General features: G+C 44.2%; 2 protein-coding genes, 2 non-coding genes and 1 pseudogene across 4 annotated transcripts; all 5 read right to left on the bottom strand.

Moving 5' to 3' along the window:
- Positions 1 to 460: 460 nt before the first annotated feature.
- Positions 461 to 8,941, bottom strand: LOC115190148 (40S ribosomal protein S4). Its single transcript, XM_029748637.1, has 7 exons — positions 8,871 to 8,941; positions 8,271 to 8,348; positions 7,105 to 7,285; positions 4,929 to 5,026; positions 2,443 to 2,614; positions 1,198 to 1,355; positions 461 to 628 (listed from the first exon to the last, which is right to left on the bottom strand). Exons 1-7 carry the CDS (start codon positions 8,871 to 8,873, stop codon positions 527 to 529), a joined length of 792 nt encoding a protein of 263 aa, XP_029604497.1. The 5' UTR covers positions 8,874 to 8,941; the 3' UTR covers positions 461 to 526.
- Positions 1,000 to 1,142, bottom strand: LOC115190149 (uncharacterized; annotated as a pseudogene).
- LOC115190150 (small nucleolar RNA SNORD61) lies at positions 4,765 to 4,840 on the bottom strand. Its single transcript, XR_003877120.1, has one exon. It is a non-coding gene; the product is annotated as a small nucleolar RNA SNORD61 (small nucleolar RNA).
- LOC115190151 (small nucleolar RNA SNORD61) lies at positions 5,826 to 5,901 on the bottom strand. Its single transcript, XR_003877121.1, has one exon. It is a non-coding gene; the product is annotated as a small nucleolar RNA SNORD61 (small nucleolar RNA).
- A 2,094-nt stretch (positions 8,942 to 11,035) lies between the features above and the next one.
- Positions 11,036 to 16,192, bottom strand: LOC115190146 (cbp/p300-interacting transactivator 1). The gene is made up of 2 exons (XM_029748636.1): positions 15,844 to 16,192; positions 11,036 to 13,130 (listed from the first exon to the last, which is right to left on the bottom strand). The coding sequence occupies exon 2, from the start codon at positions 13,115 to 13,117 to the stop codon at positions 12,578 to 12,580; it is 540 nt and encodes a 179-aa protein (XP_029604496.1). The 5' UTR covers positions 13,118 to 13,130; positions 15,844 to 16,192; the 3' UTR covers positions 11,036 to 12,577.
- Between the last annotated feature and the right edge of the window lie 10,906 nt (positions 16,193 to 27,098).

The following is a 27,098-nucleotide window of genomic DNA, read 5'->3' as shown; positions in this document are numbered from 1 at the left end:
GCTAGCAATGCAATACTTCCAACCACTAGAAACAGCACATGATCTAAAAGATAAGCACACGTTCATGTCAAGTTCAGTTTTTATAAACGCCAACTTCCGAAAACGGGCACACGCATGTTCTGGGGGGTATATTTTATACATCAGCAAGGTTAATAAGTAAGGCCCCAAAGGCCTATGGTGCCTGGTCAAAAGTGGTGCACTATATAGGGAACAGTGTGCCATTTGGAACACATACTTTTCTTCTCCATGGTCTCAATTGGTCCCCAACTCCACCCTAGAAATTCCAGTGCATGATAATGTTGAGGGGAGATTCTGGGAGACATAAAATATCACTCATTTATGTGAAGATTGAAACTACTATTGAAGTCTGAGCCCATTTGTTGGGGGGAAGCTGCTCTGAAAATCTACATTTACAAATCACTTACTAAACAACATGGAAAACAGAAGTCCAGTCAGCGGATGGCTTTTGTTGTAAATAACATGTTTTTTATTTCAAAGCCAGGATGCCTAGACCTACATATAGGATTTAGCTGCTGCCGGCCTTGGCAGCGATTCTCTTGTCCCGCTCCTCAGCGATTGTGAGGCGGATACCCTTTCCACGGGGCAGGGACACCCAAGGCTTGTTTCCCTGGGAGGGGAAGGAGAAAAGATTAGGACATTTGAAGGGAACAGGTGCAACTCACATTCAAAGTTAAAAACACGAAGTTTTAGCCATCAAGCATCAGAACTGAGATAACTAGAGACAGATCTCAACAGGAAATGGACATGCGTTCAACATGGGACAGGAAGAGGACTATAGAAATAGCTTTGAAAAGTGACATGATGCTTTTAAGAAGTGATCATGCTGGTTGGGAAAAAGGCCAGAATATGAGAACGTATGGTGACAACTTCATCTCCATCCAAGTCCCCACCCCAGCAGACAGAAGAGTATAACATTAAAAACACAGTTTGCAATCTACTTGGTTTTGTATAGATGTGAACCTGCTCTTCATCATTGTAAAGTGTGCCAGCGATTGAGGATAGAACCAGCAGACAATATCACACTGGCACCGAAGACATAGCATTGGCTTTGTTCTACCTCCGTACAATCACACACACACACACGAGTACTGAGCAACTACAAGCGTGTCAAGAAATGGACGGGTTGAGTTGTCTGCAACGTGTATTTGCATGTTAGTGCTCAACTCCTCTGCTCACCTTGCCAATGATGAAGATGTTTCCCAGCCTGGTGGCGAAGATGTTTCCAGCGCTGTCTTTCACGTGAACCACGTCAAACGAGCCAGGGTGCCTTTCCCGGTTAGTGATGATACCAATCCTCCCCAAATTGGCACCGCCAGTCACCATGCACAGGTTACCTACGAGGAGAGAAGAGGGTGGAGGAGAGAAGAGGGTGGAGGAGAGAAGAGGGTGGAGGAGAGAAGAGGGTGGAGGAGAGAAGAGGGTGGAGGAGAGAAGAGGGTGGAGGAGAGGAGAGGGTGGAGGAGAGGGTGGAGGAGAGGGTGGAGGAGAGGGTGGAGGAGAGGGTGGAGGAGAGGGTGGAGGAGAGGGTGGAGGAGAGGGTGGAGGAGAGGGTGGAGGAGAGGGTGGAGGAGAGGGTGGAGGAGAGGGTGGAGGAGAGGGTGGAGGAGAGGGTGGAGGAGAGGGTGGAGGAGAGGGTGGAGGAGAGGAGAGGGTGGAGGAGAGGGTGGAGGAGAGGGTGGAGGAGAGGAGAGGGTGGAGGAGAGGAGAGGGTGGAGGAGAGGAGAGGGTGGAGGAGAGGAGAGGGTGGAGGAGAGGAGAGGGTGGAGGAGAGGAGAGGGTGGAGGAGAGGAGAGGGTGGAGGAGAGGAGAGGGTGGAGGAGAGGAGAGGGTGGAGGAGAGAAGAGGGTGGAGGAGAGAAGAGGGTGGAGGAGAGAAGAGGGTTAGAATGCCAAGTTTGATTGGGTCGTAGTGTTGTTTTGCTTCAGTCACATCCGCAAAAAAAAAAAACTTTCCAAGAGTGCTTATGGAGCCAATGGTCTGAATGAACAGATATTACTTTCCCATAATGTATTTTTGTTTTTGCAGAGTACCAAAACAAACAGTTGTAAATTGCCTGTCTGTGTGAAAAGGTGTCGAGGCCAAGCATCCCTGTCAGCCACGGGATGCAGACAGGGATAGTAGGAAACTAGTTGGTGTGCAGGGGGACCGACATAACAGCACTGAACAAGCAGCACCAATTAATCCTGCTTAACATTTTACTTCAATTTCACAAAATGGTTGCCCCACATTGGTGGAGGATGAGGAGCTTCACTTATATACTCAAAGCACTTTATGTAGTAAGTAAGTGTGTAATAAATCAAATCCGTTAAAATACTAAAATGCAAGACAAGTCAATTCCCAATCTCTAGACCCATTTCCACACCGGTATCAAACAACTTCCTTATGTCACTAGACGTTAGAAGTTCCATAAAATAATGTTACCTGTGTCGAACTTGATGTGTTCTGTGATCTTGCCGGTGGCGAGGTCGATGCGGACTGTGTCGTTGACCTTGATGAGGGGGTCTGGGTAGCGGATGGTACGGGCGTCATGGGTCACCAGCGCGGGGACTCCCTTGGTACCCATCAGGTTCTTCTTCACCTTACACAGCTTGTACTGGAGAGGGGGGAAAGACGGGAGAGTGCAGAGTGAGTGATTGTTATGGTAGGGCCTTCCAAACCTAGTTTATAGAGGCTAGGCCGGGTAACTTAAGCACTTAAATCCAAAAATGTCTCAAAAGTTGATTTAATAACCACTAGGTTTTGGGGTCTGAACCCCAACTATACTACACAAACAGAAGTATGTGGAGACCTGCTCATCGAATATCTCATTCCAAAACCATGGGCATTAATATGGAGTTGGACCCCCCTTTGCTGCTATAACAGCCTCCACTCTTCTGGGAAGGCTTTCCACTAGATGTTGGAATATTGCTGTGAGGACTTGCCACATATGCTTCTTCCCTTCAGCCACAAGAACATTGGTGAGGTCGGGCACTGATGTTGGGCGATAAGGCCATGCTTTCAGTCGGCGTGCCAATTCATCCTAAAGGTGTTTGATAGGATTGAGGTCAGGGCTCTGTGCAAGCCAGTCAAGTTCATCCACACCGATCTCAACAAAACCATTTCTGTATGGACCTCGCTTTGTGCACAGGAGCATTTTCATGCTGAAACAGGAAAGGGCCTTCCCCAAACTGTTACCACAAAGTTGGAAGCACAGAAACGTGGCTGTGTGCTCAATTTTACACGTCGGTCAGTAACCGATGTATAGTAACGGGTGTGGCTGAAATTGAATTCACTAATTTGAAGGGGTGTCCACATATATAGTGCATTTAGAAAGTATTCAGACCCCTTGACCTTCTCCACATTTTGTTACATTACAGCCTTATTCCAAAATTGATTAAATCGCCCCCCCCCGCCCCTTAATCTACACACAACACCCCATAATGACAAAGCAAAAACAGGTAATGCATTTTTGTTATTATTATTTTTTAAATAACTGATTCAGACCTTTTACTCAGTACTTTGTTGAAGCACCTTTGACAGCGATTACAGCCTCGAGTCTTCTTGGGTATGACGCTACAAGCTTGGCACACCTGTATTTGGGGAGTTTCTCCCATTCTTCTCTGCAGATCCTCTCAAGCTCTGTCAGGTTGGATGGGGAGCGTCACTGCACAGCTATTTTTAGGTCTCTGCAGAGATGTTTGATCAGGTTCAAGTCCAGGCTCTGGCTGGGTCACTAAAGGACATTCAGAGACTTGTCCCAAAGCCACTCCTGCGTTGTCTTGGCTGTGTGCTTAGGGTCACTGTCCTGTTGGAAGGTGAACCGTCACCCCAGTCTGAGCACTGTGGAGCAGGTTTTCAATCCTGACTAGTCTCCCAGTCCCTGCCGCTGAAAAACATCTCCACAGCATGATGCTGCTACCACCATGCTTCACTGTAGGGATGGTGCCAGGTTTCCTCCAGACATGACGCTTGACTGTCAGGCCAAAGTGTTAAATCTTGGTTTCATCAGACCAGAGAATCTTGTTTCTCATGGTCTGAGATTCTTTAGGTGCCTTTTGGCAAACTCCAAGCGGGCTGTCACTTACAGAGGAGTGGCTTCTGTCTGGCCACTCTATCATAAAGGCCTGATTGGTGGAGTGCTGCAGAGATGATTGTCCTTCCGGAAAGTTCTCCCATCTCCACAGAGGAACTCTAGAGCTCTGTCAGAGTGACCATCAGGTTCGTGGTCACCTCCCTGGCTCGACAATCTACAGGCAATTCCTGTGAACTCATGGCTTGGTTTTTGCTCTGACATGCACTGTGAACTGTGGGACCGTATATAGACAGGTGTGTGCCTTTCAGAATCTTGTCCAATCAGTTGAATTTACCACAGGTGGACTCCAATCAAGTTGTAGAAACATCTCAAGGATGATCAATGGGAACAGGATGCACCTGAGCTCAATTTTGAGTCTCATAGCAAAGAGTCTGAATACTTATGTAAATAAGTTCTGTTTTGTACTTTTAATACATTTGCAAACATGTCTAAAAACCTGTTTTCACTTTGTCATTGTGGGGTAGTGTGTAGATTGCTGATGAAAAAATAGAATCAATTTTAGAATAAGGCTGTAACGTAACGAAATGTGGAAAAAGTCAAGGGGTCTGAATACTTTCCGAATGCACTGTACGCAGCACAAGTGATCCGACTGAAATCACGGAAGGCATTTATTTACCCCAAAAGGTAGAAACAACCATTTCACATTAGGACTCAGTTAATTCCTTTGTTTGGAGCTCAGAACTTCTTAGAGGTATTGGTGAGGGTTTTTTCAGCTCGTTGATCAAAACCAAATATTGTCTTCATTGCTCCGTCATACAGAAGATTGAGCCGACTATATGGTACTGCTCGGGTTAAAAAAAAAGGTGGGATTATACGGTCACAACGTGTGTCATACCTGGGCCTCCTCAGCAGTGATGCGGTGCACAGTGAAACGGCCCTTCACATCGTAGATCAGACGGAAGTGCTCTCCAGTCTTCTCAATACTGATCACATCTACACAGACATAGCACATGCATTAGTCAATGATCACATCCAGAACACAGACAAACACCACAACAACATTCAGTCTGTCAAGGCTGAACTAGAACAAAACAAAAACACAGCTTTTGAATCAAATCAGTTACCATTACATCCTCATATTTGGAAACACTTCAGATGGGTCAACTGTTATTGACTAACGGAATGAAAGTCGACAACATTTTAGACAAGCTAGACTACATCTCAGACCCTCCCCTCTGACCTTCTCATCCAATGGGTAGAGGAAGGACGTGAGAAACAAGGAAATGGAAGAGCGCTTCTCCACAGCGTGATATGGCCCAGTGAAGGAGAGGTGTGACATGGTGGGCTGATTCACCTGGTCTAGGAAATTAATCAACGACGCTGTCGTCGTCGCTCTTGGCAGGGATAAAGGTGCTAAGACTTACTGTGTGTGTGGGAATACGCACACCCGTGAAAAACGTGAATGTAAGACGGCAAATGTCTATTGGTTTGGTGGCGTGTATATGGGAGCCCCAGGGGTGTAGACCTAAGAACTGACTTAATTCCTTGAAGTGACCATCTGGTCTTACAGCTAACCAGTAACACCAAGCAGCACCGCTAACACAAAACTAATCAAAAAAAATCATTCACTGCCCTAAAAGCCCAGAGCAAGCTAGCCATTACCTTTAGTGCCTTACAGCCCATCTAGTTCCAACTAAACAATTCCTGTAGAAAGGAATCAGGGGAGCTTTAGCGCCATGTTTAGTGACCTAGGCCCAGTTTGAATACTTAAAAATACACATCCTATTGATTAGAGCTCAGAACTTCTTAGAGGTATTGGTGAGATTTATTTCAGCTCGTTGATCAAAACCAAAGTGTGTCTTCATTGCCCTCTACATTCGTCACTGGCTTAGGTGAAAAACAGATGCTTCTAGCGTTGCTTTCGCAAGATCAATGACCTAAAATTTGCGATTACGTCAAGGGAGGATGCATGTAGGACTTTGCTAGTATCGCTCCTTCACTCGCCACACATTAGACTGCGAAGCATGCGATGGCCTTAACCGTTCGCACAGACGGGTTGGCCGACAACTTAAGGAAAATGACACAGGAAGGGCATGAGTTATGATTCTGACGTCACATAGCAACAATGACAAGCAGCCATGTGGGAATCATAAGGGATTTGTATCGTATTCTTGAAGCCATGTTGTTTTGAGGCGTTTTGACTGCGCTCATGTCAATCCTAATATGGCAAAAAAATATTAAAAAATAAAAGAGTGCTAGCTAACCATCAACTGCAAAGATGTCTTTGAAAGACAAGTGCTCATTGTGCAAAATGTATGGGTTTTCAATAAACATTGAGAGTCAAAATAGTTTACATGTTGTCAACAGTCTAAGCCAGTGATTCTCAATCCTGGTCCAGGGGACACAAAGGGGTGCACATTTCTGCTTTTGTCCTACACACCTGATTCAAATCAAAGCCTTTTGATGAGTTGATGAGTTGAATCAGCTGTGTAGTGCTAGAGCAAAACCATGCACCCCTTTAGGTCCCCAGGACCAGGATTGAGAACCAGGTGGTATAAGCCAATTTTACAATCCATTTTCCCCCGTAGTTGCGCACGAAGTTAGATAGCCGAAAGCTACGCCTCTTCGTCAGTGATTGGTCAACACTCCTAGCAGGTATGGGAACTATGGACGTGATTCTTCAATGAAGTGTTTATCATTCAATGAAATAAAACGTTAAAAAAAATATGGCACCAAACATCTGATCTAAAATTGCACAACTAAGATCTGTAAGAATGACATTTACATACTTCTTGATTTTATCTTAAAATAATTTGTGGAAGTGTGTACTGGCTATGTTGTTGCTATGGTGTCTCAAAAGAGACAAACTAATATTGCAGGGGGGGGTTTATTCCTCCATTTTTCAAGCAAAGGTCTCTTAAGGGAATATGAAAGGGACAGACATTCACGTCGCCTAACCCCGAAAGGAGCAAGCCGAACATTTACCCACCCTTATGTACTCCTTGGCTTCTCCCATTGCCATCCCTATGGCTCCCTTCCTCACCCAACCCCTTTCCCCCAGCCAGACTTACCCATGAAGCCAGCGGGGTAGGTGATATCAGTGCGGACCTTGCCGTCGATCTTGATGAACCTTTGCATGCATATCTTCTTGACCTCATCTCCGGTCAGGGCGTACTTCAGACGGTTCCTGAGGAAGATGATGAGGGGCAGGCACTCCCTCAGCTTGTGGGGACCAGTGGAGGGACGAGGAGCCTAGAGGGGGAGAATAAGGTTAGGCTCTGTAACTATATGAGAGCATTTAAAAGGTGGATTCAACAATATGACGTAGATAAAAGTAAACAGCATAGTGGGTCAATATCTGCAACTACTGAGTGCATTGAAGCACGAGGTTAAACTTCCAGTTTGGGTCCCAGAATTCCCACATGACAGCGTGAAGCAAACCCAGCTTCATACGCCGTATGACAGGGTGAAGTTTTGCATCTCACTCGTCGCAATATCTGCGGTGCTGCTTGTGGCAACATCACGTAGCTGAGTCTACCTTGATTAACAACGGCGGCTATAGACAATGCAGGGATAGCAGACCACTATACACAGGGAGGAGAGAGTACTGTGGGGAATGGGGTTAGGATGGGAGTGAAAGCCACAACTGTTCAGTAGACGAAATAGCAAATTACTACAACTATGCATGTTGCAAACAAACACCTTCATTGATATGAAAACGTTAGTCGGAGGCGCCATATGGATGGTGTGATGCAATCGCGGCTACAGTTGAGTTCCGTACTACGCCCCAGCAAAATTCTGCATTGATGTAATTGGTTGACTGTAGGTGGGGTCTAGTATAAACAAACTCACTTGCTTTACAACAACTCTGCTCAGAAGCACAAGTATACAGGCACCACCCTACAGCAGTAAAGACTCGAATTGAGTATGTAGCGCCTTCCAGCAACGGCATAAACTGTTTGCCGTGCTTACTTTAATAATGGAAAGGGAAAAAAACTTGACAAGTTCTCTTTCAATAGGAGGGGAACGTGCCTCAAGTTAAGTTGGGTTGGTCCAACAGCCCAGGTGAGGAGATACAGGTAGGGGACAAGACAATGAATTACATGTTCGTCGAGAAAATAATGGTAAACTGATGGCTAGATATGAATGCCCAACATTTTGCTAATAATGTGTATACTAGTCTGCAACCAGCCAGTAACATTGTGTTTTCAACATAGAAAAGTAGTTATGTACTTACGAACACTCCGGTGAGCTTGTCAAGCATCCAATGCTTGGGCGCTGCAACGCGCTTCAGGTGCTTCTTCGGTCCTCGTGCCTGGTAAACAGAAAAACAAGGTTAAACAACACAGCAGTAAAACGTTACTGGAACAGCCTACCGGACAAACGGCTGCTCGTTTTGAGATACCATGCGACCCGTTGGCAAGCTAGTTAGTTATTTGCTATAGTGTCCACGAACGCGAGTTCCGGCTTGGGCCTACTCGGTGAAAGCACAACAAAAAGGGTTAATTTTACACACATTCTCGCCGCAAAAGGTGTGTTCAATTACCAAGGCTGGTATAAACTTCGGGAATAGACTTTTAAACGTAGAAGTCGTGGTAACGGAAACATGTTTGGCTGAAATGGGTTGATGCTAACCAGCTAGCCGGTGGCTACAATGGTCAAACGAATCGGTTTTTCTAAAATCGTTTCAGACATAACTTATTATTTAAATACAGGGACTAACCATTGCACAAAGTATATATTTCTATACAATTGCAGTCATATGTGCAATATTATATTCAGAAAAAGTGATGTTTGATGATGATTCGGGAGAAAATCGTAAGAAAATACGGCTCACCATGTTGGAGTCTGCGGGGAAAAGGACCTCCCACTTTGAGTCCTTGCAAAATAAGACCGAGTACGGTGCACGATGAGGGACAAACCGAGCATAATTTATTTAGTCCGCTCTCTAGTGTCGAGGAGAATAACTGCGACTGGATGTTCCTTGAACTTGTCAGAAATGTATTTTATTTAACTTGGCAAACCAGTTAAGAAAGGTTGCTGGATCGAATCCCGAGCTAACAATGTAAAATGCTGTCGTTCTTTCCCTGCTGTTCCCCGGTAGGCCGTCATTGTAAATAAGAATTTGTTCTTAACTGACTTGCCTAGTTAAATAAAGGTTACATTTAAAACATTTAAAAATAACAAATTCTTATTTAGAATGACGGCCTACTGAAAGGCAAAAGGCCTCCTGCTGGGATTTAAAATAAATATAAATATAGGACAAAACACACATCACGACAAGAGAGACAACACAACACTACATAAAGAGAGACCTAAGACAAGAACACAGCAAGGCAGCAACACATGACAACACAGCATGGTAGCAACACAACATGGTACAAATATTATTGGGCACAGACAACAGCACAAAGGGCAAGGTAGAGACAACAATACATCACACAAAGCAGCCACAACTGTCAGTAAGTGTCCATTATTGAGTCTTTGAATGAAGAGACTGAGATAAAACAGTCCAGTTTGAGTGTTTGTTGCAGCTCGTTCCAGTCGCTATCTGCAGCGAACTGAAAAGAGGAGCGACCCAGGGATGTGTGTGCTTTGGGGACCTTTAACAGAATGTGACTGGCAGAACAGGTATTGTATGTGGAGGATGAGGGCTGCAGTAGATATCTCAGATAGGGGGAGTGAGGCCTAAGAGGGTTTTATATATAAACATCAACCAGTGGGTCTTGCAACGGGTATACAGAGATGACCAGTTTACAGAGGAGTATAGAGTGCAGTGATGTGTCCTATAAGGAGCCTTGGTGACCAATCTGATGGCCGAATGGTAAAGAACATCTAGCCGCTCGAGAGCACCTTTACCTGCCGATCTATAAATTATGTCTCCGTAATCTAGCATGGGTAGGATGGTCATCTGAATCAGGGTTCGTTTGGCAGCTGGGGTGAAAGAGGAGCGATTACGATAGAGGAAACCAAGTCTAGATTTAACTTTAGCCCTCAGCTTTGATGTGCTGAAAGAAGGACAGTGTACCGTCTAGTCAAACTCCCAAGTACTTGTATGAGGTGAATTCCTCAAGAAATACAGTATTGATTTTTTAATTATTTTAGCAGCTATACATAAGTCAGTGTTTGTATTGTAATATATGGTACCCATACATTAATGGCTCTCACTGTGACTGTAACTGTGTTATATATCAAAATCATAGTCTCAATCTATAATAGGCCTAAACAATGCACACACAGTTGAACTTCTTTTCATAATATTATCTTGATTCGCAAGTCTTGCCTAAATGTCTTCATCAGTACTAAACAATTAAATGTTATGTTCTGTAGCCTGTTTCTTCTGCTATTCCCTGAACCTCTGATTTCCTCCCGCTATCTCTGTCAGGAAATACCAGCGCGCGGGACAGAGCCCTTCTGTTTGTGCGGCTCAAGATAATCAAGCCATTATTCCGCGTGTTCTCATGCCAAATGTCACTGGTGACGTCCTGTCTTGCAGCTTGCTTTCCTATGCTTTGAATTCTGTCTACGCAATTCAGTCTGTTACAAGTCATATACTTCTACACGAAGGCGGTATATTATACCAGTCTGAACCCTGGCCCTCAGTAAACTTGCAACAGTGTATTTACACACAGTCTGTTGTATCAATTTGTTTTGCTGAGTTCATACGACGGTCCTTGTTTCTTTAAAAAAGGTATGCAGTTTCAAATCACCTTTATCTGCAGTGTTTCGTTGTTACACATGCTGCCTATTGTAGGCCTACAGTCTGTTGCTTTGTAGGCCTACAGTCTGTTGCTTTTGTTATTGGACTCCACCTGTGGACTTTGAGGCATTTTGATAAAGTTGACACTAGAGGGCAACATTTTATAAGAAAGTTATGACTAACCATTTTCATTCATGTGTGAACTGTTCTCAACTACAGTATCATGAGTTAGTGTACAGATGGTGAACTAAATTGTGTAAAAATCAAAATGGTAGACTATACGTACTAATGAGAAACGGAGAGATTATTCAGTATTCTTTATTTTCCCAAACATGCAGAGAAGTAACAAAAATACAACCATTTAAATATGACCTAGTAATTTACATAGAATTACAAATGAGATGCAAAAAAAATAAGATCAACCTCGGATATATTCGTTCCGTCATTTAAAATTGCAAAACAAAAGTCAAAGATGAGACAAATAAAGAAATAGGTCCACCTCCCCCTTCTCTTAAACTAAAGAAAGCCTTCAATTGAAAGTGTGATTTTAAGGATCATACAATCAGTACAGTATCTACTAGACAAGTGATTAGTGAGATGTTTCTTTTACAAAGTCAATAGCAAGAGGTTTGTCACCCTAAAACAAAATATGTGAAATGTAATAAGCAAAACGAACAAAAACTAATCAAAGTACATTTTCTTGCTACAGTCAGTAGGATCAAAGGGTTTCTGTTCGGGGAAATTACAAGTTTGTATATTCCATTAGTTATCTTCCTGGGTGTTAAAACTTCACGTCATGTTGAGGCAATGCGATTCAGGCTTAGGGCTCTGTTCACTAGAACCTGGGAACTTTAAAAAATTCAAGAAAGTTTCAATTGACTCCTTTCTTAAACATGAGTTGCACAAGACATAAAAAAAAAATCTTTACAATGTAGGTACTGTAAGTAAATCAGTCAATGACTCAATCATCAGTTTATCATGAAGTCGTCTACAGCGCTCCCATTCCACCCCAGAAAAACAAACTAAATAAGTCAGCCATCTTTAACTGTAACCTAAACCCTCATTAACTAATAGATTGGAACATAGTCAAATGGCATCCTAGTCCCTTTATAGTGCACTACTTTAGACCAGGACCCATAGGGCTCTGGGTCAAAACTAGTGCACTATATAGAGAATAGGGTGCCAGTTGGGACGTACACATTTACTTTGACAGTAACATAGCAGAGTAGGTAGTGACGGAGTGTCTTGGCTCAGACCACAGGAGAGAAAAAGGAGAGAGAAAGACAGAAGGGAGAGAGAGAGAGAGGAGTGAGAGACTCATAGCTCTCTTTGCTTCTTCAGACATCCATTTGATATATACAGAGCGAGAGACTTACAATACATACAGAGAGAGGGAAAGCGAGATTAGACAGAAACAAGACAAGAGGGGGAAACTGAGTCGTTCCTCCTACAGAGTTACATGAAGACCACTGACGTTGAGACTCAATAATGTATTTAGACACTGACAGTACCATACAGGTCAGGTTACATTGGTCTACTGGTCCATGGAGGCTACACAGGCCTCCTGTCATGTCTGTCTCATACAACCTCTCACACACAGGTACACATGCATGCAAACACATCACTCATCTCTCTCTCTCGCATTCTCTCACCCTAACGTCGCATCACACCCCCTGAACGCTAGGTTAACTGAACAAGTGCCTGTTTCACGGCTGCAACTTCCATTACCGGATCATAATACCATCCATCCATCCTTCAGAGTCTGTGTCCATCCAAACAAGAGACTAACAGAAGAAAAGAATGAGAGCACAGATCCCCTCCTTCCATCTCTCTATCCGGGCAGGTCAACATCCAGCAGGTACGTCCGCTATGAAGTCAAACTCATTCTGTCCCAGCCAGAGTTCAGGCAGCTCATTGGCCCGGTCCAACCCCAGCTCTATGACCAACGACATCAGAACCTCTTCATCCACTGGGTCAGAATCTATGATCCCGCCAGATCCACAACTCTGGTTCCCACCTCCACCACCTCCAGGGGTACCCCCGACCAGCTGCCCAGCCGAGCCCACCTTCGAGCCCCCAAACCCCCTCTGAGGCCCTGAGTTGGGCCCTGAGGCACCACTGCCTCCAGCCAGACTCTGGTAGTGAGAGTTGAGTTTCTGGAGCTGCATGCTGGCGAGGAGGTGAGGGCCGGTCTGTAGGGTCTGCAGGCAGAAGGGCTGTGGTTTGGAGAGGGATGGAGAGGTGGAGGAGGGAAAGGGGTCATCCCCGGGGGTCTTGGCGGTGACCGTCATCCCAGGGTAGTGGAGCAGGGCGAGGGAGGATGGCAGAGGCTCGCGGTCCTTCATGACGACGTGGGCGTGGCTGGACAACAGCAGTGAGGTCATCACCTGGGGACACCTGAGAAGGAGGAAGAAACAGTGTTACGATGACATCAAAAGGGGACACACCGCCACACAAGGCGGAAGAGATGACAGGAAGTACTGAAAACATACAGGATTATTCTGTTAACATATTATGACTTCATAGTGTTTAGATTAGAGTGATAAGCCTGCTTGGCTTTAAAAAGTCAACTGCTTCACTAGGCTTTACTGGTAGCCTATTCCAAATAGCAGATTGAGACATGCCCTGCCTGGAATTGGGGGTTGGGGGGGTCACAAGAAAACAAAAACATCTTTAGGTGGGTCACAGTGCGGAGATATGGCACTTTATTCCCTATATAGTGCTCTACGTTTGACCAGAACCACTGCCCCTGTTTTCTAATGACAGTCAGTCAAAAGTAGTGCACTATATAGGAAATAGGGTGCCATTTTGGATACACACTAAAGTACCATAAAGGCTCAGAGAGGACTGACTGTCGGTTCATAATAAAGGGTTAAAGAAAGCAGGAGTTGAGTCACATGATACCATACATATTATATGTGCTGATCCTACTGCAGACCCCTTCCCAACACACACTCCTCTGACCTCCTTCCTGCCCCAGCCCATATTTATGGAGAGGGTAATTGCTACAGGCAGGCATGCAGCTGCACTGGACCTACAACACACCAGCATCTCATGAGCCCTGCCATTGACAGCTGTTGGGGATTTATCGCTGTGTGTGTGTGTGTGTGTGTGTTCTTTGGTCCTTTGTGTTCATTATTCATTGGCTGATTACTGTCAGGATTGCAAACTGAAATACTGTTCAAATGCATCCTTATGAAGGGGTGACATTAGGCCTGTTAAAGCATCCTTATGAAGGGGAGACATTAGGCCTGTTAAAGCATCCTTATGAAGGGGAGACATTAGGCCTATTAAAACTGTTAAAGCATCCTTATGAAGGGGACATGGGCTACGTTTAAATACATCCCTCTTCCTTTCTTCATATACATCATAGAAAGGAGAGACTGTATGGTTATAGTTTTTTACAATCTCTCTCACACCAGAAGTGGTAGTTGAGGCTCTCAGTGAAACCATGTACCTCATCTTCAGACCAAGTCCGCAAAACTGCAAGCACATTATCTGCTTTACACTCAGTTTGCAAATTGTAAAAACAAACATTCTGCCAAACACTAAACACAGTTCTCTACATTAGACACATCATTCAAAACTAACAGGTCTTGTGTTTCGTTTGGAAAACACTGCCATTCCAAATGCCACACTCATTTCCCCATTACCTACACCCAGTGCTGACGTGTGAAAACACATAGCTAATTTCATCACTTAGAAATCAGAGCTTGAGTCTATAAATAGGCTTCAGGTTGGCTTTCTTGGTTTGGACAACAATGGAGGCCAATTTGGGAGAGTTAGAGGAAGAGGAGTGAGAGGGTACGAAGACAAGCCTATTTGTTTATCTTCTACTGTATTTGTCTCAGTGTTCATCCTGAAATCTGGATGAAAATAATGTTTTGTGAAATAAACATTTTGTTTCCCCCCCTTGCATTTCTGTTTATAGTGTAAATATATACTGAATATGTATACATACTGTATATGTTTGTGCACATACATGTACGTGACATTTGTCACAGCCGTGTGTAGTTGGGTGTATAAGAGCTAATCATTTGACGGTTTGTGTGTGGAGTTTTGAAGGAGTTAAAATAGTTTTGAATTAAGTGTTTGGTTTTGCAAGAGATGTGACGTTTTGCATGTGTTTTTTGGGGTTGTGTGTAGAGTACCGAGAAAAGTAGCCGTAGTCTCAAATCATGTGGAAGCAACTGGCAAAAACTGTAAATGCATTCTCCCTTAAAAGGAGACCATGGGCCGCATTCGAATACTTTAAAATGCATCCTTCTCATATCAATGAATACCTCAAGGAGGAAGAATGAGTTTTGTATTGAACAAATCCTATTGAAGTGGAAGGTTTCGTTCACTAAACCGTATTTTAACCTAGTGCCAAGATCACAAACGGTTTGTTGATTGATCGACAGACAAAAAGCAGGCTATTCAACTAGTATGGGTGGTTTATTCAGCCTATAAACTAATCACACCATGTCAAACAATTACAATACAAGTTACTTGATTACATTAGTCACATCCGCCTCCCTGCAGACGTGGTTCGGACCTGAAAATGAGCATGAACCCCTCTGCTTCTAGCCAACAACAGCGGTGTAAATTACACAATTACCCTGCGAGCCAATTAGAACGTCAATCGTTCAACACACACACACACACCTTGACCATATGGTGAGGCTGAGCACGGCCACTTGTTTTATAGTAATTGAATCAACGCTTCTCTGGGATGGAGAAAACCACACAAACATTTATAGCCAACAGAATACCACTTTGTCAAAGTAACAGACGTTTTGACAAAGCCTCATTTTCTATCAAATGCCCATTTGGTAAAATAGGCTGAATAGTTTACTAAAAAGTCATACTTTTTGGAGATTCATGTTATGGAGTTGTGTTACGAAATCATCTAAGATGTGCGTAAAAATGCATGTAATTCACCAGTTCAAATGTGAGGCAAATCACAGAAAGGGCTACAAACAACATTTTAGGCTACATTGTATGGGAAAAGTTATTGGTAGCATTTGGCAAATACGTTGACAATTTCCCCTATTGCTCTGTGAAATAAAACAATTGTGAATAACTTCCATAATATGTTTAAAACTGATTAAATTGTAAAATAACATACCCTTTAGAGAGCCACTTTTAACGCAGCTGTAGGTCCGTCCGAGGAAGGCAAAGAATGGTAAAAATGTACAAAAATCAACTCCAACGGATCGCAGGATAACACCACACCCGTAAATGTTTGTCAAAAACTTTGACAATTGTTGTGGTCTAAATTTAGTACGGAATCCACCGGTTCCTGTTGAGAGCTAGAGCCATAAAGTAAACGGTTGAGTCAATATTGTCCTCGTGCTGCGTCTCTCCTCTCTCTGTGCGAAATAACAGACTGACCCCGAGATAGTTCCCTCACTGTGGTTGTTACTGAATATAAAGTATTATTCTCTCTCACACACACGCACACACACAATCCTCAAGCGAGGCGCGTTTGTGGCGGGACAGCGTTTAAATCACGGCGTGGATTTATAGAGGAATAGGACTGACGCACCACGGATATCCCACAATAAACGGTTCATTCCAGTATCGGAGGAACGCAGTTTCCGCAGTTTCGGTCATGAAAGCACTCTACCGAGGCAGATGTTTTATATTCTCAAGACCGAGCGCTTTTCTCTACAATCACATATCAAGTTGTATTATTGTCTATTCTATTCTACTCCAAACAGACAAGTCACTGATTATCAATCATGAGAGAACGCACAGCCTCAACAATAACTGTTGATTTAAACGAGAAAAACAATGTTCTCAAGGGGGAACCAAATAAGAAAACCGTGTGGATATGAGCCAATACGCACACACGCGCACGCACACGCCTAGCCTATTGCGTAGCCCACCTGGAGAGACCGCTATGCTAACGTCTCATCATTAGGGTAGGCCTATTTCATATCTAAAAGGTCATCTGTTACAAGTGGCTATAGGTCAAATAACTCCAAATGATATGCTAAAATAAAACAATGATAGGAGATAGAGACCTAAACATTCCCCAAACCTCGAGGTTACCGTCTCAGCGGTTTTTTTTCATCCGTTTTAGCCTAAATAAATATCATATTTTCATGAATTAATTATTTACAATATGCCTACGTCTCAATATAGTCAGAGAGAGAAAATAACTAAACAGGTGAATATTATTTTAGAACGCCTCGCGCCTTATTTCCGTTTCCGGTTAAAGGCTCACGAGCATCTGTCTTTAGTCCCGTCGGCGCGCGGAGACAGTTAACATGTAGATGAGGCTCGAGCATGATGTATGGAAGTTCGTGGAGTCTTCCCCCGTGGGAAAACACTATGCAAATGTGATGAACGGTTTTCAAGCTCCCTTCTAACGTAAAACTAGACAAAATGGGTAAACACACAGAACGACCGACGTAAGCGCACATTAACGTCACCTTGAAGTTTCCAATGAGTCTGCTATGGGATCATTTTAGCAAGCTTCCCATAGAAGTATCGCCTAAGCAAATATAAGTTGATAACACAATAGACATTGTATCAAACTTTTATCTAATTTTATCATTTATCTAAAACGTCAACTGATGTCCTATTCAAATAATGATGCCATGCCACTCTGGAGGGAAACGTTATGTTTTGCATAAAATGTCGTTGGGGAGTCCTGATGGAGTCAGTCTAGTCGCCACACGGGACAGGGCAGCCAGGTGTGCTATTCAACAGCATGAATGGAGAACACGGAGAGATGGGAGTTTGATTTCAGGCAGGGGAGGAGAAGGAAACGTTATATAGGCTCTGAGAGTTTCTTTAGAGTAAATATTCATTGAAGTGGGTTGATAAACTTGCTTTTTGGATGGCATGGCGCAAGACATTGGTAACTACGCTTTACGCTTTAAGAAGGTTCTCCTAAAAGAAGAAATTTGAGAAGTTCTCAAGAAGTTTCGATACATTTTTTTTATTTATTAAGCAAACAGTTATTTAAAAGGTTCTCCTAAAATATTTTGTGAATCTGGCCCCCTGAAGTTGTCTTGTTTTGGTCTCCTTAAGGGGTGTTTGGGGGAGGAATACTGAACCACACTTCTCTCGTGTCTAAGTTCATTCATTTTCTAGGGCGTTTCAATCAGTTCCATCTTTCCTATTAATCCATAAACACACTAATGACTTTCCCTCGTTTCACATTCACTCGGAGGGAAACCACCAGGCTGACCACGGCATCCGTAGTGTGAGTGGGTGTGTGTGTGTCCTGGCCATGGTGTTTAAATTAAATCCATAAAGATCACAGACACAACTTTACAACTTCTGTTGCACACATGGAAACCACTTTGATTCACCACTCCTAGGCTACATCTCAAATTGCACCCTATTCCCTTTCTAGTGCACTACCCATAGGGCTCTGGTCTAAAGTAGTGCACTACCCATAGGGCTCTGGTCTAAAGTAGTGCACTACCCATAGGGCTCTGGTCTAAAGTAGTGCACTACCCATAGGGCTCTGGTCAAAAGTAGTGCACTACCCATAGGGCTCTGGTCTAAAGTAGTGTACTACCCATAGGGCTCTGGTCTAAAGTAGTGCACTACCCATAGGGCTCTGGTCTAAAGTAGTGCACTGGATGGAAAGGGGTGCCATTCGGTGCACATATATCAGTTTGGTGTCAGTTTCCTCTTAGGATGTTATTGAAAAAAAAGAAGACTATTTAACATCAACATACTCAGATACAGATTGTATTTTATAATAAAACATGTTATTTACACCATATAAAACAGATTGTATTTTATAATAAAACATGTTATTTACACCACATAATGCAGATTGTATTTTATAATAAAACATGTTATTTACACCATATAAAAGGCAAAAGTGAACTGTAAAAACAAAGTTAAAGTTAAAGTTATACTTTTGTGAAACCAAAAGTAAAATGATACAAATCAATTTTACCCTCCTACAGTTCTTCTAGTTGAATTTAAACATGCAGTTTGAATAGGAACAGGACAGAATACACACCTGAAACACTTCATTAGATAGGAGCTCATATCACTGACACTTCGTCTTAACACACAGACAGACTGTACAATATAGGAAAATGCTAGGAATGAGGTTCATCTGACACAAGTAGTAAAGATCATGTTTAGCACCAAGATCATAACAGATCTGTAGATCAGTTGGTAGAATCACATTAGTTTGATACCCCTGCTCTATATGGACTGACGATGATCTCTATGCTGAGGACGATCTCTATGCTGAGGACGATCTCTATGCTGAGGATGATCTCTATGCTGAGGATGATCTCTATGCTGAGGATGATCTCTATGCTGAGGATGATCTTTAACTCTGAGGATGATCTCTATGCTGAGGATGATCTTTAACTCTGAGGATGATCTTTATGCTGAGGACGATCTTTATGCTGAGGACGATCTCTATGCTGAGGATGATCTTTAACTCTGAGGATGATCTTTATGCTGAGGATGATCTCTATGCTGAGGATGATCTTTATGCTGAGGATGATCTTTATGCTGAGGATGATCTTTAACTCTGAGGATGATCTTTATGCAGAGGATGATCTCTATGCTGAGGATGATCTTTATGCTGAGGATGATCTCTATGCTGAGGATGATCTCTATGCTGAGGATAATCTTTAACTCTGAGGATGATTTTTATGCTGAGGACGATCTCTATGCTGAGGATGATCTTTAACTCTGAGGATGATCTTTATGCTGAGGATGATCTCTATGCTGAGGATGATCTTTATGCTGAGGATGATCTTTATGCTGAGGATGATCTTTAACTCTGAGGATGATCTTTATGCAGAGGATGATCTCTATGCTGAGGATGATCTTTATGCTGAGGATGATCTCTATGCTGAGGATGATCTCTATGCTGAGGATGATCTCTATGTTGAGGATGATCTCTATGCTGAGGATGATCTCTATGCTGAGGATGATCTTTAACTCTGAGGATGATCTCTATGCTGAGGATGATCTTTATGCTGAGGATGATCTCTATGCTGAGGATAATCTTTAACTCTGAGGATGATCTTTATGCTGAGGATGATCTCTATGCTGAGGATGATCTTTACCTCTGAGGATGATCTCTATGCTGAGGATGATCTTTATGCTGAGGATGATCTCTATGCTGAGGATGATCTTTATGCTGAGGATGATCTCTATGCTGAGGATGATCTCTATGCTGAGGATGATCTTTAACTCTGAGGATGATCTCTATGCTGAGGATGATCTTTAACTCTGAAGATGATCTTTATGCTGAGGATGATCTCTATGCTGAGGATGATCTCTATGCTGAGGACGATCTTTAACTCTGAAGATGATCTTTATGCTGAGGATGATTTTTATGCTGAGGATGATTTTTATACTTTTGGGAAACTCCCCCCAAGATCTAGTCTGTTTTGGTATGTATCCAGGGGGTGTTAATATGCTACCATAGAGCAGGGTTGCCCAGACCTTGGGCCTCTCCTGGTTGCATGTTTTGGTTTTTACCGTAGCACTACACAGCTGATTCAAATAATCAAAGCTTGATGAGTTGGTTGTATCAATCAGCTGTGTAGTTCTATGGCAAAACCCAGTGGGGTAACACAAGCCCCCATCATGTCTGCTTTACCCGTTTAACACAAATAATATGCAACATCAAACCATATTTCATTGGTCACATACACGTGTTTAGCAGATGTTATTGCGGGTGTAGCAAAATGATTGTACACAATTTTTTCTGGCCTAATAATGTAAGAAATAATACATTAAAAAAACGAAATACTGCAAAGTTTCCTAAGAGCTAGAAGCACGACAGCCCTCTCTGTCAACGCCATTTTCTCTGTACATCTTTCAGTGTAATATTACCCCCCCCCCCCCCCCCCCCAAACTATGGAACTAAAAGTTTACTTCAGATTCTGGGCCATCTAAATCAGAATTCATTATGATTTGAAAGGCAAACTCTTACGCTGATCCGCTTTGTGAATACGGGCCCTGGAAGCCATTTTACGGAGCAAGATCCTCAGTCTGGTCCCAGTCTAGCCCAACCCACCTCCCCGAAGTTTAAAACAGATCACAGACTGAAAGAGAAACAGACCAGCAAACACCAAACAGGCAACATTAGCACTCTACCTTCGTCAGTCCCCCACATTAAAACATCCCCCTGGAAACATTGTTTTCCAACATCTCTCCTCTCCACACACACACAGCTCCAACATACTGTCTTCATTAGCCTGGCCCGATGTCTGTGTGTGTTCATTACCCCAGGAGGACCTGATTGGAAACATGAGACCGAGACGCCGCTCTTAAACCACATTCTTCAGATTCCCTGTAAACAACAAAGGGGAGGGAAGGGCAGGGGCGGTTCTGGGGGGGGGGGGGGTGGTGGCAGTGCCCCTGTGACAACAATTTTGGACCCCCTTGTGGCCCCCCTAAATGTGGAGTATGAAATCATTTTTACATAACACATTTTTTACATCCGTTATTAGACAGTGGCAACGCGGAACACTAATGATTATGAACATGGTCTTTTGCCTGCTAATGCCTGCAATGCAGTGAAGAAAACGATATGACAACAATAACGTCTAATGTAACTGGCCCCTCTAACAGTACAACTGGCCCCAGCTTGGCCCCCCCAGTTGAAATGGTCTAGAACCGCCACTGGGGAAGGGAGGAGGGATTGAGGGACGGGAGGAGGGATTGAGGGTCGCGGGGAGGGATTGAGGGTTGGGGGAGGGGTTGAGGGACGGGGGGAGGGATTGAGGGTTGGGGGGGGGTTGAGGGACGGGGGGAGGGATTGAGGGTGGGGGGGAGGGATTGAGGGTTGGGGGAGGGATTGAGGGTTGGGGGAGGGATGGGGGTTGGGGGAGGGATTGAGGGTTGGGGGAGGGATTGAGGGACGGGGGGAGGGATTGAGGGTGGGGGGGAGGGATTGAGGGTTGGGGGAGGGATTGAGGGTTGGGGGAGAGATTGAGGGTTGGGGGAGGGAAAAACTGAGTCAAATGAATCATAGATACGTTCACATATACGCACAATTAAATCATGACTCCCAACACACACAAAGTCAAAACACACAGAAACTATGAATCATTCATTTATCTAAACATGTATTCTCTCTGTGTCCATACAAAACAGCAAACACAGGACCCCCACAGTGTGTTATCAGTGACGTTAAGTGTGGACAGTCAGTGATACATCTCCCATCTGGCCAGGAGGGTTAGCCTGGTTTAGATAAGAGGAGGGTTAGCCTCCTGTTAGCCTGGTTTAGATAAGAGGAGGGTTAGCCTCCTGTTAGCCTGGTTTAGATAAGAGGAGGGTTAGCCTCCTGTTAGCCTGGTTTAGATAATAGGAGGGTTAGCCTCCTGTCAGCCTGGTTTAGATAAGAGGAGGGTTAGCCTCCTGTTAGCCTGGTTTAGATAAGAGGAGGGTTAGCCTCCTGTTAGCCTGGTTTAGATAAGAGGAGGGTTAGCCTCCTGTTAGCCTGGTTTAGATAAGAGGAGGGTTAGCCTCCTGTTAGCCTGGTTTAGATAAGAGGAGGGTTAGCCTCCTGTCAGCCTGGTTTAGATAAGAGGAGGGTTAGCCTCCTGTTAGCCTGGTTTAGATAAGAGGAGGGTTAGCCTCCTGTCAGCCTGGTTTAGATAAGAGGAGGGTTAGCCTCCTGTTAGCCTGGTTTAGATAAGAGGAGGGTTAGCCTCCTGTTAGCCTGGTTTAGATAAGAGGAGGGTTAGCCTCCTGTTAGCCTGGTTTAGATAAGAGGAGGGTTAGCTTCCTGTTAGCCTGGTTTAGATAAGAGGAGGGTTAGCCTCCTGTTAGCCTGGTTTAGATAAGAGGAGGGTTAGCTTCCTGTTAGCCTGGTTTAGATAAGAGGAGGGTTAGCCTCCTGTTAGCCTGGTTTAGATAAGAGGAGGGTTAGCCTCCTGTTAGCCTGGTTTAGATAAGAGGAGGGTTAGCCTCCTGTTAGCCTGGTTTAGATAAGAGGAGGGTTAGCTTCCTGTTAGCCTGGTTTAGATAAGAGGAGGGTTAGCCTCCTGTTAGCCTGGTTTAGATAAGAGGAGGGTTAGCCCCCTGTTAGCCTGGTTTAGATAAGAGGAGGGTTAGCCTCCTGTTAGCCTGGTTTAGATAAGAGGAGGGTTAGCCTCCTGTTAGCCTGGTTTAGATAAGAGGAGAGTTAGCCTCCTGTTAGCCTGGTTTAGATAAGAGGAGGGAGGCCTGTTAGGGTGTCTGTCTCTGTGTCTGTGTGTGTGTGTGTGTGTGTGTGTGTCTGTGTGTGTGAGGACTAGTGTGGCTAAGAGTTCACTTGTCTGAATGTAATGTTGATCCATGTCCACTTAGCTCTTCAAACATCATGTATTGTCAGGGGGTTGGAGGGAGAGAGAGAGAGAGAGAGAGAGAGAGAGGGAGAGAGTGGGATAGAGAGAGAGGGGGAGAGAGCGAGAGAAAGAGAAGGAGCGGGAGAGAGAGGGAGAAAGAAAGAGAGAGAGAGGGAGAGAGAGAGAAAGAGAGAGAGTGGGAGAGAGCGAGAGAAGAAGCTGGAGAGAGAGAAAAGAGACAGAAAGAAACAGAAAGACAGAAGGAATGAGAGATACATAATGTGGACACTGTTGGGCCAGGGTTGAAAATTATTCTAATCTATATGCAACACATTATGTTGTTATGTTGTCGGTCTACACTGAATGTGTCTGTCTGTCTGTCTGTCTGTCTGTCTGTCTGTCTGTCTGTCTGTCTGTCTGTCTGTCTGTCTGTCTGTTTGCAGTAGTTTCCCAGACTCATGGGGTTTTATCAAAATGCAAAATGAGTGAGGTACTTCCTCAGGAAGAGCAGATATGCAAATGAGGAAATAGAATAGGTAAATTGACCAATGTAACACAGCTCCTTTACATAACAACATGATGGTAGGGAGTGTATTTGCATAACAACATAGTGATGCTACTCTTCTCCAACCAATGAATAACCAACCTTCACAACCTTGGTCTTTGTTGTCTTGAATATCATGTTTCAGGACTTACAATCCAGAATGCATAACCGCATGAGAGAGAACCCAATGGAAGAATACCTGACCACTGTGACTGACCCAAACTTAAGTAAAGCTTTGACTATGTACAGACTCAGTGAGCATAGCCTTGCTATTGAGAAAGGCCGCCGTAGGCAGACCTGGCTCTCAAGAGAAGACAGGCTATGTGCACACTGCCCACAAAATGAGGTGGATACTGAGCTGCACTTCATAACCTCCTGCTAAATGTATGACCATATTAGAGACACATATTTCCCTCAGATTACACAGACCCACAAAGAATTTGAAAACAAACCCTATTTTGATAAACTCCCATATCTACTGGGTGAAATACCACAGTGTGACATCACAGCAGCAAGATGTGTGACCTGTTGCCACAAGAAAAGGTCAACCAGTGAAGAACAAACACCATCGTAAATACAACCCATATTTATGTTTATTTATTTTTCCTTTTGTACTTTAACTATTTGCACATCATTACAACACTGTCTATAGACATAATAGAATCTTTAAAATGTCTCAATTTCTTTTTTACTTTTGTGAGTGTAATATTTTTATTGTTGTTTACATCACTTTTGTTTATTATCTATTTTACTTGCTTTGGCAATTTGTAAACAATATGTTTCCCATGTCAATAAAGCCCTTTTAGAATTGACAGGAAAAAAATTGAGAGAGACAGAGCGAGAGAGAAAGCGAGTGAGCGAGAGAGAGGGGGAGAGCGAGACAGAGAGCTGTGTGTACTCTGTATGTGACGGACTATAGGTAAAGCCAGCCAGTCATGTCAGTGTCTATGGAGACAATGCAGCCTTGATGTCCTATTGTCACCAACATGCTGTTCCACGTTTAACTAACACAAGCTGGGAGCACAGTAATAATACTCAGATATATTGTTTTTCACAAACAACCATTTTATAGAGGCATGCTTTGGTTTCCTGCTTGTTTTCATTGCAGTGTGTGTGTGTGTGTGTGTGTGTGTGTGTGTGTGTGTGTGTGAATTGCCCAAGCATCCATTCCATTCAGGACCCATGGGAAAAAGCAACCCTGGATTTAATGTCCTCTATCATTTTGTCACTCTTCTTAAAAAAAACAGAGCTCAGTAAATGTCCTCCAGATGTGGCTTGGAGATTCTGGTAAAGCGGCGAGCAGCGAGTGGCAACCGCTGCAATCTGCTACCCGACTGTGTTAATCAAACACAGCTCGCATCCCACCGACGAACTGGATTGGAGTGTTGTGATTTTTGGGGGCAAAGAATTTGTCATTACACACACACACACACACACACACACACACACACACACACACACACACACACACACACACACACACACACACACACACACACACACACACACACACACACACACGTTTCTCATCTCCAGGGGGGTTAATGAGCAAGCTGTCGGTGTTGTTTCATTATCTCCCTGCCCTGGCTGCTCCTGCAGTTCATATCTACATGTCTAAAATGGCTCACTAGCCAGGTAGTGCACTAGGGGTCATAGCCAGGTAGTGCACTAGGGGTCATAGCCAGGTAGTCCACTAGGGGTCCTAGCCAGGTAGTGCACTAGGGGTCATAGCCAGGTAGTCCACTAGGGGTCATAGCCAGGTAGTGCACTAGGGGTCCTAGCCAGGTAGTGCACTAGGGGTCCTAGCCAGGTAGTGCACTAGGGGTCATAGCCAGGTAGTGCACTAGGGGTCCTAGCCATGTTGTGCACTAGGGGTCCTAGCCAGGTAGTGCACTAGGGGTCATAGCCAGGTAGTGCACTAGGGGTCCTAGCCAGGTAGTGCACTAGGGGTCATAGCCAGGTAGTGCACTAGGGGTCCTAGCCAGGTAGTCCACTAGGGGTCCTAGCCAGGTAGTGCACTAGGGGTCATAGCCAGGTAGTGCACTAGGGGTCCTAGCCAGGTAGTGCACTAGGGGTCCTAGCCAGGAAGTGCACTACGGGCCCTAGCCAGGAAGTGCACTACGGGCCCTAGCCAGGTAGTGCACTAGGGGTCCTAGCCAGGTAGTCCACTAGGGGCCAACAGTATTCCACTAGGGGTCCTAGCCATGTAGTGCACTAGGGGTCAACAGTAGTCCACTAAGGGCCCTAGCCAGGTAGTCCAATAGGGGTCAACAGTAGTCCACTAGGGGTCAACAGTAGTCCACTAGGGGTCAACAGTAGTCTACTAGGGGTCAACAGTAGTGCACTAGGGGTCAACAGTAGTGCACTAGGTGTCAACAGTAGTGCACTAGGGGTCAACAGTAGTGCACTAGGGGTCAACAGTAGTGCACTAGGGGTCAACAGTAGTGCACTAGGGGCCAACAGTAGTCTACTAGGGGTCAACAGTTGTGCACTAGGGGTCAACAGTAGTGCACTAGGGGTCAACAGTAGTCTACTAGGGGTCAACAGTTGTGCACTAGGGGTCAACAGTAGTGCACTAGGGGTCAACAGTAGTCCACTAGGTGTCAACAGAAAGTCCACTAGGGATCTAAAATAGTGCACTAGGGGTCAACATTAGTGTACTAGGGGTCAACAGTAGTGCACTATACAAAGGATAGGGTCCCATTTGGGATGTGGACTCCTGTTGGTTTATCCATGCCTTGGGAAATAAAACTTTCCCCTGCTCGTAAAAACTTGACTACGCCGTAAATAAACCAATAAGCCAACAGTGGAGAGAGACGGTTCCTGCCGGCTGACATTGCAGTAAAACTCAGTTGAATGAATGAATCTTAACCTGTAATTTGACCGTCCGACCATCGGAACAGCGGTAACGGTTAAATCCTTCTACTGATCATTGAAGTTTTTCCAAAATGGCCACCAAGGACATATTGACAGACAGCTAATTTAAAGTTTAGTACCAACACTACTGTGTGTGTGTGTGTGTGTGTGTGTGTGTGTGTGTGTGTGTGTGTGTGTGTGTGTGTGTGTGTGTGTGTGTGTGTGTGTGTGTGTGTGTGTGTACTTCACAGATATTAGGCCTACTGCAGAGAAATCATTCTTTGCAACACAAATAAGTAGTTTCTATTTGTACCCTCACAGGGACGATAACTTACCATGATCACTCCATATAAAACCAGTTAAAACTAATATAAACTCAACCTCTATAGACTCAGGGACTGTGTTGATGGTTATGGCCTGATAACTGTGCATGCCAGGGCAGTAGACCACATTGCCAGGCCATAGTGTGTGTGTGTTTAGTGTGTTCAGTGTGTGTGTGGCTCAGTGTGTGTGTGTGTGTGTGTGTTCAGTGTGTGTGTGTGTGTGTGTGTGTGTATTCCAGGCCTGGTGGATAGTTAAAAGGGCTTCCTTTATTTGGGAGACAAGGGTGGTAAACACAACTTTCCCTGAGTTGGGAACACATGTAAACATTGGGTTCCCTGGGTTGGGAACACTGGTGAACATTCTTTCCCTGAGTTG

Source organism: Salmo trutta, unplaced genomic scaffold (assembly GCF_901001165.1).
Source record: "Salmo trutta unplaced genomic scaffold, fSalTru1.1, whole genome shotgun sequence".
Taxonomy (NCBI): Eukaryota; Metazoa; Chordata; class Actinopteri; order Salmoniformes; family Salmonidae; genus Salmo; species Salmo trutta.
Note: the sequence above shows the minus strand (reverse complement) of the source record. Positions and strands in the feature narration are given on the sequence as shown.